Here is a 22,247-nt window from a genome sequence, read left to right on the forward strand (position 1 = left end):
ACACGAACGCTGTCTGGCAGATTGTGCAGGGAATAGAGTGCCAAGTTGTGGGACGGGGTGGGGAAAAATTGGCGGGTGCATTGACAAGGGCGGCAAACAAAGAGGATAGGAGATGAGAACAGGCAGGAGATGGTAGGACACAGGTGGCGGAAACTGTTTGGTAGAGGCTGTGGGTACAGTATGTTACCATGAGTTGAGGCCGAGACAATTACAATAGCAGACTACTTGTTATCAGGATAACTGGCATCTGCGCAGTTCAGAAAAGCTGGTGGTGGAGGGAAGGATGTAGATGGCTTGTGTAGTGAAGCAGCTATTGAAATCAAGCAAGTCATGTTCAGCTGCATGCTTTGCCACAAGGTGGGCTACTTTGTTGTTGGTCACAGTTTGGTGGTCGCCGTGCGTCCTGGTGGACAGCTGGTAGGTAGTCACACCAATATAAAAAAGCTGTGCAATGATTGCAGCAGAGATGGTAAATGACATGGTGGCTTTCACAGGTGGCCTAGCCCCTAATGGGATAGGATAAACCTGTGACAGGACTGGAATAGCAAATGCTGGGTCAGTGGATTGGGCAGGTCTTGCATCTCGATCTTCCACAGGGATATGATCCTTGTGACAAGGGATTGGGATTGGCATAGGAGCAGACTAGGATGTTCTGGAGGTTGGGTGGGTGATGGAAAACCGCTTTATGAGGGGTGGGAAGTGTCTCAGGTAGGATGTCCCTCTTTTCAGAGCATGGCAATTGGTAATCAAAGCCCAGGCAAAGGATGTGGTTTAGTTTTTCCACTCCGGGGTGATACTGGGTGAAGAAGGGGCACTCCTTTGTGGCTGATTCTTGGAGGTGGTAGGCTGTCAAAATGCAGGTACTGTTGAAGGTTGATAGGTTTAATGTGGAGAGAGGTGTGAATGGAGCCTTCAGAGAGTAGGAGGTCAACATCTAGGAAGGTGGAGGAGAACTAAATGAAGCGGATAGGAGAAAAGGTGTTGAGGTTGTGAAGGAACGAAGATAAGGTGTCTTGACTCTTAGTTCAGATCATAAAGATATCATCAATGAACCTGAACCAGATTATTGGTTTGCTTATCAACATATTCAAAAGAACTTTTTTTTCTTTTTTTTTTTTTTTTTTTTTTAACTCTGTGGATACTAGTACTTTTTCCACAAAGAAATTGCTGATTTAAGTTCACTGTCATCAAGGTTAAGAGGGCTGCTTTGTAATATTGAAAGCAAATCAAAAAAATCAAGCATATATTACATATTGTGCAAAGCAGCAGATATTATACCATTATAATAACAACAATAATAATAATACCTCATTCAACTGCAAATGATTTTTGCATTTGTACAAAAGTGGTAAATATTACTGTTTTTAGCCAGAATGCAAACTTATTGTTATAAATACATTGCGAATTTGAGATAACTTTTTAGTTTATGTTAATATTTTCTCATTATCCATTATGGTCATAGAAGTACACTGTACTTTTTAAAAAAATGCTGCAACGTAATGAGAGAAAGACTTCTTACTTAATATTCAGCAGACATAGTAAAAGGAAAGAGGGGCATCTTATTTTGTATTCATTGGGACATTTTTACTGGCATTATTTTTTATTGTATATGAAATAATAATACTCTTTAAGGGTTTGAAAACTAGTAATGATGAGAATATTTTAAGTGAAAACCTTAAAGTGGTATGTAAGGAACATCAGCAATACACACAACTGAAACAGTCAAGCAATTCAGCTATCACTAAGGGCTGTGTGTATCTTAAAATTAGGAAGTAACAGATCAGTTTAATAATGTGCTCTCCAACTTTCAGTTGCAATACAATTAAGGAGACTGTCAAGATACTGATCACAGTGCAACAATGACTGACACTGGACTTATGTTCAGGGACAGTGGGTTCTGAATCTTTGTCTGGACATGCAGTCTTAAGTTTTGTGTGGTTTCTCTAAATTGATTAAGTTGGATGCCTGGATGGTACCTTTTAAGAAGACAATTAATTTCGTTTGCCACCCTTGACCTATTCTAAACTTGTGTTCCATCTTCAATGATGTCGTTGATGGGATATGAAACTCCTTATCTTCCTTCCTTTGTTTTGCTGAGATTGAGCTGTTGTGAAACACGGTAGATGTAATAGCTTCAATTTAAAGAAATCAAGACACACCGTTCTCCATTTCTGAAGTCTTACACACTATTTGTTCGGTCATGGAATGTTGAAGGAGTGATCAAATTAAGAAACACTGTTGATGACATGAAGAATAATTAACACATGTAAAATAAGCAGTGCCTAACATTCTGATTGTAGTCTACATAAGGGTACAATCTCATCATGTGAAAATCACAGGTACAATCCCTATGTTGTTGAAACCCTACTGATTAACTGGTTGGTTGGTTGATTGTATAGGCTGTAGTGGAATAAAACTGTCGTATCACACAGATTATATTTATTAAGAGAAAAACTACATACACTACCAAAGCAATAACGGAGCAACACTATAACAACAGTTTGTGTTTTTAAATAGCGTCAAAGATAATCCAGTCATGTCACAGAAATGGATTAAATTTATGGCAAGATGTTTTGTTTTTCATTTGTCTAGTTGATTCTTGAAGTGCATGATTGCTGCTTGATTATCAAATCACACAGCTGTTGACTCTCCAATCAGTTCTTTCAGGTTATGACTCTTCAGTAATTCTCTCATTCATTCCACCTCTCTCATGCAGGACGCCACTGACATGTATTCTGCTTTCATTGTGCTCAATGCAACAGCAGTTTGTTTCATACTCTTCCAGTACATCTGAGATCCCGCCAGGAATATTACATATCCTCTAATATGTTTGCAAGCATCTATACAAGTAGCCCAATCTGCACCAACAAATGCTTCAAGTACACTATGTGATCAAAAGTATCTGGACACCCTCAAAAACATAAGTTTTTCATATTAAGTGCATTGTGCTGCACCTCGTGCCAGGTACTCCATATTAGCGAACTCAGTAGTCATTAGACATTATGAGAAAGCAGAATGGCGTGCTTCATGGGAACTCACCGACTTTGAACGTGTTCAGGTGATTGGGTGTCACTTGTGTCATACGTCTGTACACGAGATTTCCACACTCCTTATCATCCCTAGGTCCACTGTTTCTGATGTGATAGTGAAGTGGAAACGTGAAGGGACACGTACAGCACAAAAGCATACAGGCCGAAGATCTGTTGACTGACAGAGACCGCCGACAGTTGAAGAGGTTCGTGATGTGTAATAGGCAGACAGTCTATCCAGACCATCATACAGGGATTCCAAACTGCATCAGGATCCACTGCAAGTGCTATGACAATTAGGTGGGAGGTGAGAAAACTTAGGTTTCATGGTCGAGCGGCTGCTCATAAGCCACACATCACGCTGGTAAATGCCAAATGATGCCTTGTTTGGTGTAAGGAGCATAAACATTGGACGATTGAACAGTGGAAAAACATTGTGTAGAGTGAAGAATCATGGAAACCAACATGGTGACCCGATGGCAGGGTGTGGGTATGGCGAATGCCCGGTAAATGTCATCTGGCAGTGTGTGTAGCGCCGCACACCGTCAGGTGGCTTGCGGAGTATGGATGTAGATGTAGAACATTAGAATTCGGAGGCGGTGGTGTTATGGTGTGGTAGTGTTTTTCATAGAGGAGGCTTGTACCCCTTGTTTTGCATGGCACTATTGCACCACAGGCCTACAGCACTTTCTTGCTTCCCACTGTTGAAGAGCAATTCGGGGATGGCGATTACATCTTTCAACACGATCGAGCACCTGTTCATAATGGACAGCCTGTGCTTACACGACAATAACATCTGTGTAATGGACTGGCCTGCACAGAGTCCTGAACTGAATCATATAGAACACCTTTGGGATATTTTGGAATGCCAGCTTCGTGCCAGGTCTCACCGACCGACATCGTTACCTCTCCTCGGTGCAGCACTCCGTGAAGAATGGACTGCCATTCCCCAAGCCTTCCAGCACCTGACTGAACATATGCCTGTGAGAGTGGAAGCTGTCATCAAGGCTAAGGGTGGGCCAACACCATATTGAACTCCAGCATTGCGGATGGAGGGCGTCACAAACTTGTAAGTCATTTTCAGCCAGGTGTTCGGATACTTTTGATCACATAGTGTATTTGACCAATGGGATAATACATGAGTTTATAAAGTACTGTTTACTTCAGGTACCTTAGTACTCTTTTTGCTGTGTTCTAGACTTTCATATTAAATTTTGAACAATAATGTGACAACTTTGCTACTGAGAAAGCTATGTCTGGTTGAGTTCTCTGTGATATGGAAAAGAGTCTACCAATAAGCTCACAATATGTGAGATTTTTGGCTTCCTCACTACACGTTTCATCAAGAAAATTCTGTTTCATTTCCATAGGGATCTTGGCTCCCTAACATTTTGAAGTCAGAATCTATCAAGTAGTTAATTAATGTACTTCTTCTGAGAGAGACTAATTGTTCCACCTTTCCTGTTCCCAAATTTTCACCTTACATGTGTGATACCATGCCAAAGTGCTTGATTTCAAAGCAACTTTTTAAAATAGTTTTACTCTTGCCCAGTCCCTTCATTTTGTGCAAATGTTACCATATTATCCACATATACCAATGGAGTAGCTTTCCCTTCCTTTGCGCTAAGCTTGTACAGACATGGATGTATATCATTTTGAATAAATACCAGTTCACCCAGTGAGTTATTTAAATGATCATTCTAGCATGTGACACTTCGGTATAGTCCATGTATTGATTTGTTTAACTTGGAAACCAAACTTTTGTGGCTATTCTTGATGAAACCTTCTAGCTGGAGCATATGTACTTTTTCCTTTAATTTGATTTGCAGCTATGCATTCTTCACATTGTATGATGAATACGCCAATTTTTCTCAACACTTGCTGCTATCAGTAGATGAATCATTTCAAAATTCGAAAAAGAAGTGTAATTATGTTATAGTCTACACCTTCTACTTGGCTAAACCCTTTGCTACTAGATGAGCTTTAAAAATCTGCTTCTCACCAACTGTCTTCTTCTTAAATACCCATCTGTTCTTTACAGGAATTACACCAGATGGTAGCTCAACCAATTTCCAAGCATCACAATTCTTCCAGGAGTTAATTTCTTGATTCATTGCAATGATCCATTCTGCTGCCTCATCAGAATTAACTGCTTCGTGATACAATAATGGTTCATCACTCTTCCTTCCTCACATGATATTTATTTGTGCTTTTCCACCATAATCTTTGTCTTTGAAAAGAAATGTCATTGGATGACATTTGCTGAAACTCATTTTTTCATCTGTTACATCTTTTCTTGACCTGCATCTACTTCATGCAGTTTCAGCGTGTTCCATTAGTTCCTGTTACCTCCAGTTTCTTTCAAATTTTCCTCCTGATCTGAGAAAGCATAAAATTTCTCTTCTATGTTAGAATCTTCTCTATCACTTCGTAATTCATCTTCAAATTCTTGGAAATGATATTGGAGTATTTGCCATTAAAAAATTATTTGAATATACTGTCCCTGAATTCCATGACCTGTTTCATTTCAGGTGTCCAAGTCCTATATATACGGCCATGTTGAGAAAGTCCTGTAAGAATACCTTTTTCTGTCCATTTGTATCATTTAGAATGATGTCTTTGTTTGGGTATGTGATTGAATGTTTCACATCCTGTAACACGTAACTGTCACACATTAGGCCTTCTACCTATCCAGATTTCGTAAGATGTTTTTTTGTTGTTGTGGCTATTTGTAACACGATTTCTTATGTATGCCACAGTGTGCATCATCTCAGTCCAAGAACTCTGATAAATTACTTCCTAGCAACTGTGACCTTACCATATCCATTAACATTCTGTTGAGGTGTTCAGCTATTCCATTTTCGAGTGATATGTATGTCATTGTTATTTCATGCCAAATTCCTTCAGGTTCACAAAACTGTGACCATTTGCACAAACAGAATTCTAGGCCATTGTCTGTGTAAATTCTCTTCTAGTGTTTTCTCATGTGTTTTTCCATTTGAACCTTTCATGTACAAATTCTTCAAATACTTCATCTTTATTTTTTGAGAAATGCACAAATCTATATCCGGTTACATCATCCACGATACTCGTTAAATATCTATTTCCTCCAAGTTTTGAAACATCAGTAGGTCCAATGAGATCACTTTGAACAAGTCCTGAAGTGGTTGTTCGTTTCTTCAAATCTTGTGATACAGTTTTCAGAAATGGTCTTCATGTAGAGTTACCCACCAAACGGCCAACACACAGGTTTATTTCATCCTTTTCACAGTCTAATCCCAGGACTGCTTGCTTTCTTATCTTGTTGTTTATTGTACACTTACTGATGTGCATCATTCAATAATGCCAGAAGTGTAGAGATTTTGTGTTACATTTGTTATTTCCCTGTATGTTTACTAATATGTCAACTGCACATACCTTCGTATTTGTACAGGGTGATTTTTTCCATCATATACAAACTCAAGGGATTGATCAGTGAGAGCATATGGGAACAAAAAAGGTCTAATGCCCTTATGTCAGGAAATGGATGGTTTCCATGTTAGAGACAATTTATTAAGCCATACATTGTTGCAGAGACTGCAGTCTAATATGCGGTGTACCATGCAGCCACAGTTACAGTTTCTGTTGAAAATGGTTTCCATGTGCCTCAACACTTGGATTTACGTGCCGTAGCACGTTCTGTCTCACACGCTCACATCGGCCAGGCTGCATCTGAACAATGTCAAAGGCAGCATGAATACACTGCTCCATTGTCTCCACATCGGAAATGGGCTTTGCATACACGATACTTTTGAGGTGTCCCATAACCAGAAATCGCACAGGTTGAGGTCCGGTGAACAAGCAGGCCATGGAAATGGACTCCCCTCGTCTGGTCCATCGACTAGGGAAGACACGGTTGAGATGCATCTGAACATTAACAGTAAAATGCACTGGAGCACCATCATGTAGCAGCCACATAACCCTTCGAACCATCTATGGTACTTCTTTCAGCACAGGACTTAAGGTCACTAGCAAGAAATGCCAATAGTTCCAGCCTGTTAGGTGATGTGGGAGGAGTGCTAGTCGCAAAATATGTTCACCAGTTATCCTGGCCCACACATTCTGGCTGCACCGATGCTGATGATTTGTTGTCACCATACCACGGGGGTTCTGCATACCCCAGATGACTGTTATGAAAGTTGAAGATACCACTCCGCATAAAGGTGGCCTCATCCGTAAATAGGATGGGTGAAATGTATCGCGGAATCATGGTTGCCTGGTGAAGAAACCAGTGACAAAACTGCTCCCGATGTGAAAAGTCTGTCGCTAGTAAGACCTGCACACACTATAAGTGATAAAAAAGGTCTAATGCCCTTATGTCAGGAAATGGATGGTTTCCATGCTAGAGACAATTTATTCAGTCATATATTGTTGCAGAGACTGCAGTCTAATATGCGGTGTACCATGCAGCCACAGTTACAGTTTCTGTTGAAAATGGTTTCCATGTGCCTCAACACTTGGGTTTGTTATGGAGAATGTTCCAGATGATTTTGTGGCTCACCCTGTACTGGCAGGCCAACTGCTTGGTACTGGCACGGCAGTTGCTGTCCACAGTGTTAATCACATTTTCCTCCAAGTCTGGTGTTCAAAAATTTCGGGTTAGCTCTTCATGATTTCCTGCTTCCTTAAATGACCATGTCTCAGACAAATGGCAAAACATTGTTGCTGCCATTGAATGCTGTGGTTGTCGTCAGTGGGGATAGGTCGTCTGACGGAACCTTGCTGCCCATTGCCATTTGTCTTAATGTAACACCATATCGGCAAGCTCTCGATTTGAATACAGAACCATTGTGTACAATGCTGTATCATGTCCACTAAGAGGTCAGTCAGCTGTTGAAATGAATGGGGTACAACATTACCAGTTACTATGCCAGTAAAGGGTGCCAGTGCATGATCTTTGAGGAACAGCACCATTCTCTAGGAGGAAATCGTGTTACTGTAACTTTGGCTGCGTGGTACAGTACGTATTAGACTGCAGTCTCTGTGTGTATGGTTGAATGGATAAATGGTCTCTAGCATGGGAACCATACATTTCCTGACATAAGCTCATTAGACCTTTTTTGTTCCATATCCTCTCATCAATCAATCCCCAGAGTTTGTGCACGGTGGAAAAAATCACCCTGTATTATATAAATGGTCTTTGCCCTGAGTTTTTAATCATCAGTCTTCCAGATTCATCATAGACCTTGCAACCTTCTTCATTGAAAATAACTTTTCCATAATTTTTCAGTGAGCTGCCCAGACAAGATTGCAGGGCATTTGGAGCCATGTGATGAGTTGCTGTGGAATCCACTGTCCAGTAATCACTGTTCACTGTACTTGGCAGCACTCATACTAACAGCATCTAGATTCTTTTGTTCCCTTACAATTTTCACTTTCCAGGACAGTTTCTGTATATGTGACCAACTTTGTGACAGCTGTGATAAATGAAGCTATCTTTCCGCATTGTTTCTTTCTTCATTCGTTCCTGTCCTTTGTCATGTTTCATTTTTTTGGTACTTTTAATTACCAGTATTAGCTTTCAAGGACATAGTAGAATTTTTACCTTCATTACATTAATGATGCCTAGCGTCATGACACTTTTAATTGTAGCACTCTTAAAATCGGTATCTGGCAAATTACACAAATCTATAACTACTGCATCCCATTCATCTGGAAATCCACACAGAATAGTCATTACTTAACCTCTATCTTAAGTTAATCCCCAAGTGTTCACTAGATTTGCTTGTTTTGTTTCTCAGTCGTAGATAAATTTCTATTCATTCACAGTTGTTCGTTTTTAGTGAATATAACTTCCCTCTCAGTTGCAAAGTGTGAAATTTGCTATCTCGTGGGGGCATACAATTTTTGTAATTCTTCTGATACTATTTTTGGATTTGAAAAATATTATATTTATGCATTTGCTGCTTATCAGATATAGAAAGTACAGCTTTTGCTACGGCCTTAACTTGATGTGTTATATATATTTCTTTATCAGCAACTGATGCATCTTCACCAGATTCCATCACACCAGGCTCAATTAAAATCCACAAATCAGATTCTGTTAGAATCATGTTAATCTGGTAACAACAAGGAGACATAGTTTGCTCCAATTAGTGTCTGTTCTCCATCATCTCTGCACATTTCACTATTCATTTTACTGTTGTTTTCTTTTCTGTGAGATTCACAACACAGCTCAGCATCACTTAACATTTTACAGATGCAATGCATGAATATATTGCCCAATATTTGAAAATAATTCGTCTTTGCCACACAGATGAGTTTCAGATTGGCTAATTGACACTAACACAATTCTCTATATGTTTTGTTAGCACGACTTGGACCATTGTTGTAGTGGAATACAACTGTTGTATCACACACATTGCATTTATTAAGAGAAAAGCAGCAGACAACAGCAAAGCAGTTACAGAGCAGCACTATAACAACACTTTGATTGTCTTTTTAAATAATGTCAAAGATAATTCAGTCATGTCACAGAAATGGAATGAGTAAAGGAGCTCTTTTCCACCTGTATTTCCTTTAATAGTGTGTATAGTGCATTCATACTGAGGTCATCAGCACCCATACTAAACTGATTTGAGAAAAACGTGGCCAAAAATGTTTAAACTACACTTCAAAAGCTCCATTTTGATTCTTTTGCAGTCACACAGAAGCACAAAATGCACAAGACTCAGTCATTTTGTAAGATACAGTGTTAAAATAAGCAAACTATAACTAATAATGTACACTGTGTTAAAGAATAAGTTTTTGGTCAACTCCCTTGTGCTGAATCAGTGAAGGTTGGAAGGCTTCAGCTGGTAGTCATTTGTTATTGGCTGCAGCCTACATTACCTAGCTGAGATTACTCTGTAGGGTAGCCATTATTTTTTGCTGTGTTACTATGTTGTACTCCGCTGTGCTTTATACTGTGCCTCTTCCTTATGATAAGTATATGTGATTGCTACAATTACCATTTTCATTAAATATGACAGTACATACGACAGCAATAGTAATGATTGTGAGCAACATTTAAGTGATTTTTATTTCCATTCATGACTTGTTCTGCTTGCACGGAGGCGTGAAGCAAATGTTGAGGTGCCTTTACTGCGGGAGGCGAACACCAGGCTGAAAATGACTTACAAGTTTGTGGCACCCTCTATCAGCAATGCTGGAATTCAATATGGTGTTGGCCCACCCTTAGCCTTGATGACAGCTTCCACTCTCACAGACATATGTTCAGTAAGGTGCTGGAAGGCTTCTTGGGAATGGCAGTCCATTCTTCATGGAGTGCTGCACAGAGGAGAGGTAGCGATGTTGGTCGGTGAGGCCTGGCATGAAGTCGGCGTTCCAAAACACCCCAGAGGTGGTCTATAGGATTCACTTCAGGACTCTGCGCAGGCCAGTCCATTACAGGGATGTTATTGTCATGTAACCACTCCGCCACAGGCTGTGCATTATGAACAGGTTGAAAGATGCATAAAATTTTTGAAATTTTTGGAAACATAGTCAGTGATCTTAAAATTTGTTAAAATTGAAATTTAATATAGTCTTGATCGCAATCTTGTTTTATTTTTTATTATTGGAGTGAGTGACTAGTTTCTACACTAAGAAAGAGTCATCTGCTGACTCCAGAGCGGTGGATGGACAGTGCTAGACGATTTCTGTTGACCCTTGATGCTCGTGTAACTGCTAGAGCGTCAACAGAACTCTTCTAGCAGTGTCCATCCACCGCTCTGGAGTCTGAAGATGACTCTTTCATAGAGACGAAACCGGTCACTCACTCCAATAAAAAAAAAATATTTTAACAAGATTGCGATCAAGACTGTTTTAAATTTCAACTTTGAAAGATGCAATCGCTATCCCCGAATTGCTCTTCAACCGTGGGAAGCAGGAAGGTGCTGTAGGCCTGTGCTGTGATACTGCCACGCAAAACAACATGGGGTACAAGCCCCCTCTAAACATGGCCTCACCATAACACCACTGCCTCCAAATTTTACTGTTGGCAAGACACACACTGGCAGATGACGTTTACTGGGCATTCGCCATACCCACACCCTGCCATCGGATCGCCACATTGTGTACCATGAATCGTTACTCCACAGAATGTTTTTCCACTGTTCAATCATCCAATGTTCACACTCCTTATACCAAGTGAGTCATTGTTTGGCATTTACTGGCGTGATGTGTGGCTTATGAGCAGCCACTTGACCATGAAATCCAAGTTTTCTCATCTCCCACCTAAATGTAATAGCACTTGCAGTGGATCCTGATGCAGTTTTGAATTCCTGTGTGATGGTTTGTATAGATGTCTGCCTATTACACATTACGAACCTCTTCAACTGCCGGCGGTCTCTGTCAGTCAACAGATAAGGTTGGCCTGTACATTTTTGTGCTGTATGTGTCCCTTCACATTTCCACTTCACGATCACATCGAAAACAGTGGCCCTAGGGATGTTTAGGAGTGTGGAAATCTCACGTACAGACGTATGACACAAGTGACACCCAGTCACTGACCATGTTTGAAGTCCGTGAGTTCCCTGGAGTGCCCCATTCTGCTCTCTCACGATGTCTAATGACTACTGAGGTCGCTGATACGGAGTACCTGGCACTAGGTGGCAGCACAATGGACCTAATATAAAAAACGTATGTTTTTCGGGGTGTCTGGATACTTTTGATCTCATAGTGTAGATTAAGTCACCTGAAACTGTTGCTGCATGTACTTTCAAAATAAATATGGAATTGGTGTATTGTTTTCACAGAGTATTAGTATGCACAAAGGCTCACATTTTGTACAACAGTTTCAGCAGTGATGGAAGAGATGTTTAATAGTTTCACTTGCACATTTCTGAAATCGAACAATTCTAATTTTTACTGCAGAATGGTGGTAGAGGTGACTTGGATCACCATGACTGTTTTTATGGCACTATAATTATGTACATATGGCATGATATTTTAGAGGTTACGTTTGTATTGTGTTGGATTCCAACTTCAGTAGCACGTTGCAGGTTCTCAGTTGGGGATAGGTTCATTGATGAAGGTGGCCGAATAGTCTGCAAAACATGCTGTGGAGATGGCAACAGTATAAGATTGAGTGCTATTCTGTTACAGTAGGGTACTAGTATGAATTTCCACGAGACTTTGTGTTGCTACTGTTGATATGGTTAAGTGTCTGTCATCAAAATACAATTGGGAACAAGTGTTGCTTGAAATGTGTTCCTTACTGTTAAAACAAATGGCGTGCCAAGACATAGTATTGACTGCTGCTTTAACTGGAGAACCTGAGACAAAGACCGCTCCGATGGTGGTACAGACACGATGAGACAAAATTCCGCTCAAACTGTGAGCAAAAAGACACTGCCAGCGAACTGAAACTTGAACATGAAGTACTGAAAACAATTCAGACCAGTAGCTTCAATGAGGAGTGTTCACACTTCTACAACACAGGAACAGATCACCTGAGTGATGCCAAAAAGAGAACTACTGAGAGCATTGACTCATGAATGTGCATAGGCTGAGAAACTTGCTGTGTGGTAGGCCTCATGGAATGTGATGAATATGCCTGCCTACAGACTGTAACAACACAAGAAGAAAGAAGATGCTGCTCCATGGAATTAAATATTACACAAGCAACAATCCACTCACTTGAAAAAACACCTGAAAAAAACTTGAAAAACGAATTGGCTGCTGCAGTAAACAAACTGCTGCACAGCAAGATAGTTGTCCATTCTTACATATTGCGGGTCTGTTGTTGCTTGCATAAATGATGGGGCACAACCTTCTTTCTGCAGTATGACCCATCACAAGCACATCTAACAGACTGTAATGCTGTGAAGTGTATAACCTCTGTTCGTCTTATTAACTCATTTGCAAGTTTTTCCATGAAATGCAGATCTTTTGTGTTGTTCTTACATAGTCTGGCAGGCCCATAAAGAATTTCTGCTCTTTCTGTTTGGTGTGCACATGCAAATTGATCTTTGTAGCAATTTGGAACAAGTGAGATCATTATTTACAATTTGGTACTAAAGTTTCTACTTACCAAGTAGTGACGTGAAATGGTTACAAGTTTTGATGTGATGTGTGTCTCTGGAGGTGTGAATAAATAATGTGTGTTGTTCTTAAAAGCTGGAAATGTAGAACAGTGTATCCTTTTAGAAATTTCTTTGGGTGTGTAACTAACACAGTTTTATTTTTAACAGGGTGAAAGAAAAGATTGCACATTGTGTGACAATAGCTGATGCTATGTGCCAGACTGGCATAAAAGGAGCGTCAAACTTTTCCCATTTGCTCAGTGTTGCAATTGAAATCTTGCTTCAGTTATGTGATGACCAGCATTCTGATGTACGTATGATCGCAGATGAAAGCCTCAACAGGATTATTAGGGTGAGTCTTTTTGTAGAAGTTATCTTTCATTAGTTTCTGATACAACTATTTTTGTACATAGTATTCTAGAATATTGAATTGCATACAGCATACTGTGATAGTGTAGTTTCAGAATGCACACTGAGTGTGTTTCCTTACAGTGAAGCTGAATAATTCTAGAGCAAACTTTCCTGTTTTTCATTTGTTTCTTCCTTCCTTCCTTGTCCTGTAGTGATATTAACGTATAATGGCATATTTTACCACTCTTTCTATTTTGAATGTGCAACAATTCAGTTATTGTTGTAATTATTTTTGGTATTAACTCTTCATTAAATGCTGCTACAATCTTTAGCAGTTACTCAAAATTGCTCTTAGACTAATATTGGGATGCTTTCTTACTAAACCATATTCCCATTATTTCAGTTCTTATTTTAAAAATGGGAAGAATCTGTTCTCCACATCTCGTAGCTCTTTGTAAGGTATATAATCTCTTTAATGAGATCTATTTTGCCTTCTGTATTTTACTCTGTATACTTTTACGCTGTGGGCTGTATGCAGTACTGAATAAAAAGGTGTAGTTGCCAACCATTCGGAACAGTTGGCTGACAAGTATGCAAAATGAAAATTTGGCACTGGCAATCAAGAATAAAGGCGAATGGTGTGAATATAGCATTCACTAATAGTGTAAAATTGAAAAACATGTATAGCATGCTATACAGTTAGTGTCTCTTTTGTTGCAGACATTTTTATTTTCCAATTGCTTTATACACAATTTCTTCACTGTTTTCCTTTTCATGTAATACCTTTTATCTTCCTTTTGAATTGCCAGTTGCCAAAATCCAATGTTTGATGTCTCGGTTTCATTTGTTCTGCTATCAAGCTGTCTTCAATTTTTCCTGTTTTTCCAGTTTGTGAATGGGTATGCTTCATTCGTATTATAAATTGTCACTACAAATTTTGATTTTAAAATTATACATTTTAGTTACTTTAGAATGCAGCCAATAAAGCTATTACAGGAGTCCTATCCAGGCACCTTCCAGGCTGGTAAACCTTGTGTTGTATAATAGCGTCCTGGACAGAATTTGTGTACTCTGTGTGCCTGTGTCTAGTGTTATCACATGTGAAGGGGTTGGGAATGTTTTAAAAATATTTGCAAATTGTGTAACTTTAGTGGGTCATGGATACCAGCCCTGTATTCATCTAGTCGGATGTGGGAAACTGTCTAAAAACCACATCCAATATAGCCTGCACATTGGCACTTATTGTTAATCTGTTTGCGGATTTGATCTGGATCCACAGCATCTCCCTGCATTCTGGAAGCAGCATGATTATGCACATGCTTATGCGGTTGGGTGAAATATGGCGTTATGATTGCTTTGTGTAGTATACCCAACTACGTTCATTATTTAATAACCCTCTTTGTTATCACTTCAGTTGCAAGTACTCTTACAAAAGAAATGTGAACTAAGTATTCAGCTTTCTTGCTTGGTAATGTGTTTAGCAGGCTGTAAATTATATCAGTATTGTTAAGTATAGATATGAATTCCTCACTTGAATATTTGTTTTTTTAGGCTATGGCTGATAGCAATATTGTTAAGATCCAAGTTGAACTTCATAAAGAAATAAAGAAGAACAGCAATCCTCGGAGTTTGAGAGCAGCATTATGGAGGTTTGCGGAATTGTGTCATATGATCAGGTACGTTGAATGTGTTAATCAAAGAACAAAAAACTCGCTGCTACCAGACACCGTACAGGAGTTTTACATTTATTTGTTTGTTTGTTTGTTTATTTATTCATTCCTTAATTCAACTCTATACAATTTCTGTTATATAGGTATAGTCAGGACATACACAATTTCAATTATATTTATGTGCATAACACAATACAAACATATCTAACTTACTGAGAACTAAATTTAGTTACCATTAAGATGAGTACCCAGCACCAATCCAATATACCAACAAAAATAGCCAGTTTTTGAGAATACAGTATAATATAATTTGGTGACTAAAAATCTACTCATGAGGCTGCAACAAGAGGAAATACACGAAAAGATTAAGGAAATGTGAAAGCTTTTGGGGCCAGTGGCTCTTCTTTCTGGCAGAATTGTTAAAGGGGAAGGAACAGGGATGAAATAAAAGGACTGATGAGATTTAGGAAATGGAGTAATAGAAAAGTCATCCAGAACCCTGGGTCAGGGAAGACTTGCCATGCAAGATGAGACGGAAGACCCCTCACCTGGATTTCTGGGTGACTTCTCTGTAACCCTCCCCATTTTCTAAACCTCGCCAATCTTTTTCCTTCATTCCTCTTCCTTTCGCTTCAGCCCTTCTGCCAGAAGAAGGATCCACTGGCTCCAAAAGCTTGCTCATTTCCAGTACTTCCATATGCGTTTTCTTTTGCTGCCACTTGGTGAATAATGTAGGCTGGATGAGATAAGAACATGAATATCACACTTTGATGTCCACATGAATTCATTTTCTCGTCCTCACAATTTTACATTTTTCACCAATTCATTTTTGCAACATACGCCATGCACTCACTAATCTTCATTATCTTACACTCTGGAAAGTACACATGTTCTATATTTATATTTTGTGTTATAAATACACAGATGTCATAATAATTTCTTGTTTGAAGGACATCGTCTCTATTATTTAGCTTCTAAGTATGTTATATCTGAATGTTACTATCTATTCAGCCCAAACATCTATTGTAGTAGAAAAAATATTTCTACTGTAGTTGGAAAAGGTACCAGTATACACACTAGTTATTTCCAATTACACACTTGGTTGACAGGGCAGCACTGGATCAGGATTGTAGTAACATAATAAGAAACAATCAGTAACATTTATTAATAGTGATAGTACTAGTTCACAGCTTTATATAACTTCACTAACAGTTTGATATGTGCAACTTGATTTCCTATATCTGTTACGATGAAATCTAAATAACTTTGTTGTCTCTTGGCACTTGTCTGACTCACGGTATTTGGCCGTCTCTTGGCACTTGGCAGTTTCCTAGCACTTGCTGTGTGGACTGTTGTCTTCTTAACGAAAATTGCGGAACTTTACTCCTCGAGTAATTGCAGGAAATGCTGAAACTGTAGGACCTTGGTGCATGTTCGCAGTTGGATCTGCATCAGCATCAATACTAGGTGGAAGCAAAATAATCCATGGTTGAAAGCACTGTCTCTGGTGACTGGCAACACTAGTCACGGATGAATAAGGCACGCTGATGGACGTGGCGCAGAAGCCGAGTGTAGTCTCAATTAGCAATCGCCATCTGGATGCTGCAATCCAACAAGCTTTCCTTCGTAAGCTACACCTTATTGGTGTTTTCTTTGATTTGGAAAAGGCCTACAATACTACATGGAGGCATAATATTTTGTCGCAGCTCCATTACTGGAGATTCCTTGGACGTCTACCGACCTTCATACGCTCCTTTCTCTCGGACACATATTTTAGATACAAGGTTGGGAATGTTCTGTCTGATGGTTTTAAGCAGGAGAGTAGTGTCCCTAAAGGGAGTGTATTAAGTGTCGGGGTTTCGCCATTGCAATCAACAGTATTGGGTCCACAGTGCACCGTCCGGTACTATGTTCCTTGTTTGTGGATGACTTCTCCATCTTCTGTGCATCCTCCAGCCTTGTCACACCTACACGGCAATTGCAGTTAGTGACTGTTCACCTGCTTGCGGATTGGCTGCTTCCATAGAACCCGCTTGCTGATTGGCTTCTGTCTACTGTGGCCATGAAACTCCAGTGCTGATTGTCTGTTGTATCACTACACTGTAAACCACTCTTGATTTCACTTTTCAAAGTTCACGAGTCCTTGTTTATTGTGGTTATGTACAATACTCGTCACCTGGGGCACTGCATGTAGTGGTTCGCCTACTTTGTTTTTTTGTCGATTGTTTGTTGTCCCCAATGTCGACGTGCTGGCTGAAAACATAGGGGTTGGATGTGCAACCACTGTCTACTGTAAATGATGTAGCCGAGAGATGCACAGTTGCCTTCCACAGTCTTTTACCATCATTTTTCATAACCCCCCCATAATAGTTATTTGGTCAGTGCAGTATTGGTATAACTTCCCATAAGCCTCATTAATAGTTAGCAGGCGAACATCCACATATTACTACAATAGTTTCCTGTTGAACATCAACGAGTAGTAAAAACATAACCACACAATTCACAGTTCTTTCGGAATAATCAGGTATGTATGGAACAGACACAGTCAGTCCATGTCCGAGTTTCAGCTGAGGAACCTGTGTTGGTTAGAACAACAACAATGCTTCAACTTAACTGTGGAGTAAGTGTTAAACAATTAGGCCATGTGTAAAGCAGTGACAGTGTCTGTTCCATACGTACCTTTCTATTCTTCAAGAACTGTGAACTTTGTGGTTAGGTTTTTACTGCTCGTAGATGTTCAGTAGTAAACTATTGTAGCAGTATGTGGATGTTCACCTGCAAACTATTAATGAGACTTATGGGAAGTTATAACAATAGTGCACTGGCCAAATAACTGTGTATTATCGAGGGGTTGTGAAAAGTGGTAGTAAAAGACTGTGAAATGCTACTGTGCATCTGTCGGCTACATCATTTACAGTAGGCAGTAGTTGCACATCCAACTCCTATGTTTCAGCCAGTACGTCGATACCGAGGACAGCAAACGATCAATGAAGAAACAAAGTAGGTGAACCGCTACAAGTTGACGATTATGCGGTTGGAGGAATGGTCTTGCACTGTAGGTTTTAAATTCTCTATGGAGAAAACAGTTTGTGTTGATTTTAATCGTTCCTGCTGTCTGTTTAATTTACCCATTTTAAAACTGGGGACACCATTCTCACTTTTAAGGAAGAGATGAAATATCTGGGTCTTAGTTTTGATGGGAAGCTGACATGGTTGCCAAAATTGAAAGATCTGAAACTGAAATGTCGCAAAGCCTTAAATATCCTTAAATTTGCCAATCATAGGTCTTGGGGAGCTGATAGGGCACGTCTGCTCTAACTTTATAAAGCCTTTGTGCGACCCCAGCTTGAATATGGATGCCAGATTTATGGGTCAGCAAGGCCTTCATACCTTAAAACGCTGGATGCAGTTCACCCGGAGGGTATTAGGCTGTCAGCAGGAGCCGATTGCACGAGCCCTGTTGTTAGTTTGTGTGCGGAGGCTGGTGAGCCTACTCTGTCTATTCGACATCTTCTTCTTGTGGTATGCCAAGCATATCAGGCATTCAGAATGAGATTTTCACTCTGCAGCGGATTGTGCACTGATATGAAACTTCCTGGCAGATTAAAACTGTGTGCCAGACCGAGACTCGAACCTGGGACCATTGCCTTTCTCGGTTGGGCACACAGTTTTAATCTGCCAGGAAGTTTCATATCAGCACACACTCCACTGCAGAGTGAAAATCTAATTCTGGCAACATCCTCCAGGCTGTGACTAAGCCATATCTCCGCAATATCCTTTCTTTCAGGAGTGCTAGTTCTGCAAGGTTCGCAGGAGAGCTTCTGTAAAGTTTGGAAGGTACGAGATGAGGTACTGGCAGAAGCAAAGCTGTGAGGACGGGACGTGAGTCGTGCTTGGGTAGCTCAATTGGTAGAGCACTTGCCCGTGAAAGGCAAAGGTCCCGAGTTCGAGTCTCGGTCCGGCATACAGTTTTAATCTGCCAGGAAGTTTCATATCAGGCATTCTCCGTTTCTACATCGCTTACACCCAGCTATGTTGTTCAGCCACCACTGGAACGGCTGTTCGATCATCGCCCACAAGCAACATGGCCTTTGGGATATGTGCAAGGGGAGCTTTGAGTTGTTATAGGTGAGGGGCATGGTCCAAAGCCACGGGTGGAGTAGGGCACCCTCCTGGCTACTACCAAGGCTTAGATTACTTTTTGAACTGACTGCTTGCAAGAAGTATTGTACCCCAGACTATGTTTTTAAAATTATATTTAATGAGATTTCACGGAGCCACCCTGATTTTATTACTGTCTATACAGATGGTTCTAAGTAGGGAGATTTTTTTTGAATTTTCTGTCATGGTCCCTGACATTGTCCTCAGGATATGGCTCAAAGAGCAGTTTTTAGTTTATTACATGGAACTATTTGTTATCCTCAGGGCAATGGAGCTGGATGAGACAGCGTCTTTGCAAAAAATTTATCATCTGCTCCGATTCTCAAAGTACCTGTCTTGCTATTCAACAGATGTATGCAGCAGATAAGATGGTGCATCAGGTGGAAGACACTCTCCTCCTCTTGCAAAGACAAAACAAGGAAATAATTTTTTGCTGGGTTCCAGGATACACAAAGATTCAGGGATACGAACTCTCTGATGCAGCTGCTGAGGAGGCTTGCTCCCTTCCTCCTCCTGCTCGCTGTCCAGTCCCTCTGCGGCCTGTCACTTCATTTGTGACCAGGAAGGCCATATGTTTGTAGGAGTCTCAGTGGCTGGAAGTGAGGAATAATAAATTACATTCCATAAAGACATCATTGCGACTGTGAATTACCTACTCCCTGCCTACGACGGTGTGCAGAAGTAATCCTTACTCAGCTCAGAGTGGGACATTGCCCATTGTCATATGGTTTCCTTTTACATCGGGAGGGGCCCCCAGTGTGTCAGAGATGTGGGACACAGCTGTCAGTATGACATACTTTAACTGAGTTTGTTTTATATGACGACTTGAGGATTGAACTGGGTCTCCCACAGGATCTTCCCTCTAAACTGATAACAAGGCGAGTGTTGTTCCTGTCTTAAGATTTTGTGTGGTGTCCGGAGTTCTTCCCAAAATAATGGGTGTGCAATCTTAAAGTGTCACACAATGGCTGGGTCATGTATTATTGTCGTCATCCAGCCATGGTTATCTGTCCCTTTTTTAACAGCCTCTGAACAGGTATTTATCTTAGATTTTATTTAGTTATTCTGCTGTGTCTCGTTGGGATTTTATTGCGGGCTTTTCTGAAGCTCACCTTCTTGCGGTTGCTTTACAATTCTTGTGGTGAGATGGAACATAGTTTTCTAGTTTATTGATCCTTTTCCGTAGATTTTCACACTCTTCTTCAGTATATCATTAGTGCAAGGGTGCTGATGACCTTGCTGTTTAGTAACCTCTGCCATAAATCATCATCATCACTGGATGCAGCTGCTTGGAACTGAGAAGGTGACAGGCGAGTGGTTGTGCCTGTGTGATTGTGGCCTCTCGTGGTATTGCTGTGTACCTCTTACCTTTAACACAGTGATATTCTTTTAGGCTATATGTAGATGAAAAGATAAATAACATCTTAATTTATTTCTGAAAACAGGTATCTTTTCAATGCACCTAATTCTGAATGATAAGTTATTGTATAAAATATGTCCACCAGCGAAGGGATCTTTGTCGGTCAGTTTGAACTGCTTCCTATGTGGATAGTAATTATCCATGTTTCTGGAATTGTAATCATATATGTCTGTATTTAACTGCACTGTTATATTTGCTTTCAATGGCATAACTGTTGCAAATATATATAGGGAAGGGACGGTCATGATATTAAGTTCTGTGAATTTATTTCTGCAGGATTGCCTTGGGGTCACAGTTACAAGGCATCCAACAGCCTTCTCCTATAAAGCTTCAGTAACCCATGTGTATTCGTATGTGCTGTGTTTTCCCATACTATAATGAAGTATAAGTGCAGGTATGCTGGACAATAGAAAATTGTTCACAGTGTATCTGTGTTCACAATCCTAGACATCTTTCTCGTTAAGAATGTGGTAGAGCTTAGTTTTGTGCATACTTTGCTGAATGGGCATCACATGTCCAGTGTTTACCAATAATGGCACCCAAGAATTTGTAAGTCCTTACTTCCGTAAGAGCTGAATTGTCTAGTTCAACGCAGATATTGTTAGTTTTTGCAGTTTTATTTGTTTGTAATTGTATATATGTTGTCTTATTTGCATTGTTGTTTTCACCAAAAAATTTATAAGCCTCTCTCAGAGTTGTGGACACACTTGATTCCATTTGTTTGACTGTGTCATATTTTACTATGAGTGGAGTGTCATCTGCAAACATTACTACATTGTCACGGGATTGCAGAGCTAATCCCTGAGGTATAACGAACTTTACTAGCTGAAATTTAGAGTACACATTTGCAGTAGTGCACATTTTAGGCTTCACTTCTACACACTGCTCTCTGTTTTCCACGAACTATTTTATGGTGTTAGCTGCCTTGCCCCTAATGTCTTAACAATTTAGTTGTAACACAATCAAATAACTTTGAAATGTTGTAACTACTGGGAAATGGTGTTGCTAGTATTGTGGTTATGTTCTTGATATAGGTACCGAGATTTGAGTGTGTTTGTGATTTTTTTTTTTTTTATTTTTTTGGGACACTTTTGTAAAGATCAATTAGGCTGTTTCCTTTTCTTGCACTTGTGATTTGAGGTCAAGTTTACTAACATTGTTTTTCATAGCAACTAAAACTTGAAGTATGTTGATAATATAACTGATTGTTATTTGTGGTTTATCACATGGAACTATAGTGTTACCACATTGGCTTTCAGTGGCACCTCAGTTAAAGCACAAACAACTAGGAGCCTGCTGCTAATATGGGCAGATTGTATATTTTTTCCCTCCCCCCATTTACAGCTAGTGGCAGTTAGATCAGCAATATCTGATAATGACAGCACATGCTCTTCACACAGTTGCAAGTGAACTGTCACTTTGTTATGATGCGTTGGTAGACAGTCCATGTATACCATTGAGACCTCTCTTCAATTGAATAAATTAGTTACTTAGGCATGAAGTGTCAACTAACAAGTAATTCTAATCAGACAGTAATCATACTATGACTATATGCATTGCTTTTTAGGCG

General features: G+C 39.9%; 1 protein-coding gene and 1 non-coding gene across 2 annotated transcripts in view; both read left to right on the forward strand.

Moving 5' to 3' along the window:
* The window catches only part of LOC126473149 (huntingtin), a 516,516-nt gene that overhangs the window by 12,671 nt on the left and 481,598 nt on the right, over window positions 1-22,247 (forward strand). The window contains exons 2-3 of the mRNA XM_050100007.1: window positions 13,244-13,427; window positions 14,978-15,102. Of these exons, the coding sequence (XP_049955964.1) occupies window positions 13,244-13,427; window positions 14,978-15,102 (309 nt within the window). The remainder of the gene's footprint in view (window positions 1-13,243; window positions 13,428-14,977; window positions 15,103-22,247) is intronic.
* On the forward strand, window positions 18,987-19,061 carry Trnas-uga (transfer RNA serine (anticodon UGA)). Its single transcript has one exon. It is a non-coding gene; the product is annotated as a tRNA-Ser (tRNA).

This window comes from Schistocerca serialis, chromosome 4 (genome assembly GCF_023864345.2).
Source record: "Schistocerca serialis cubense isolate TAMUIC-IGC-003099 chromosome 4, iqSchSeri2.2, whole genome shotgun sequence".
NCBI classification, from domain to species: domain Eukaryota; kingdom Metazoa; phylum Arthropoda; class Insecta; order Orthoptera; family Acrididae; genus Schistocerca; species Schistocerca serialis.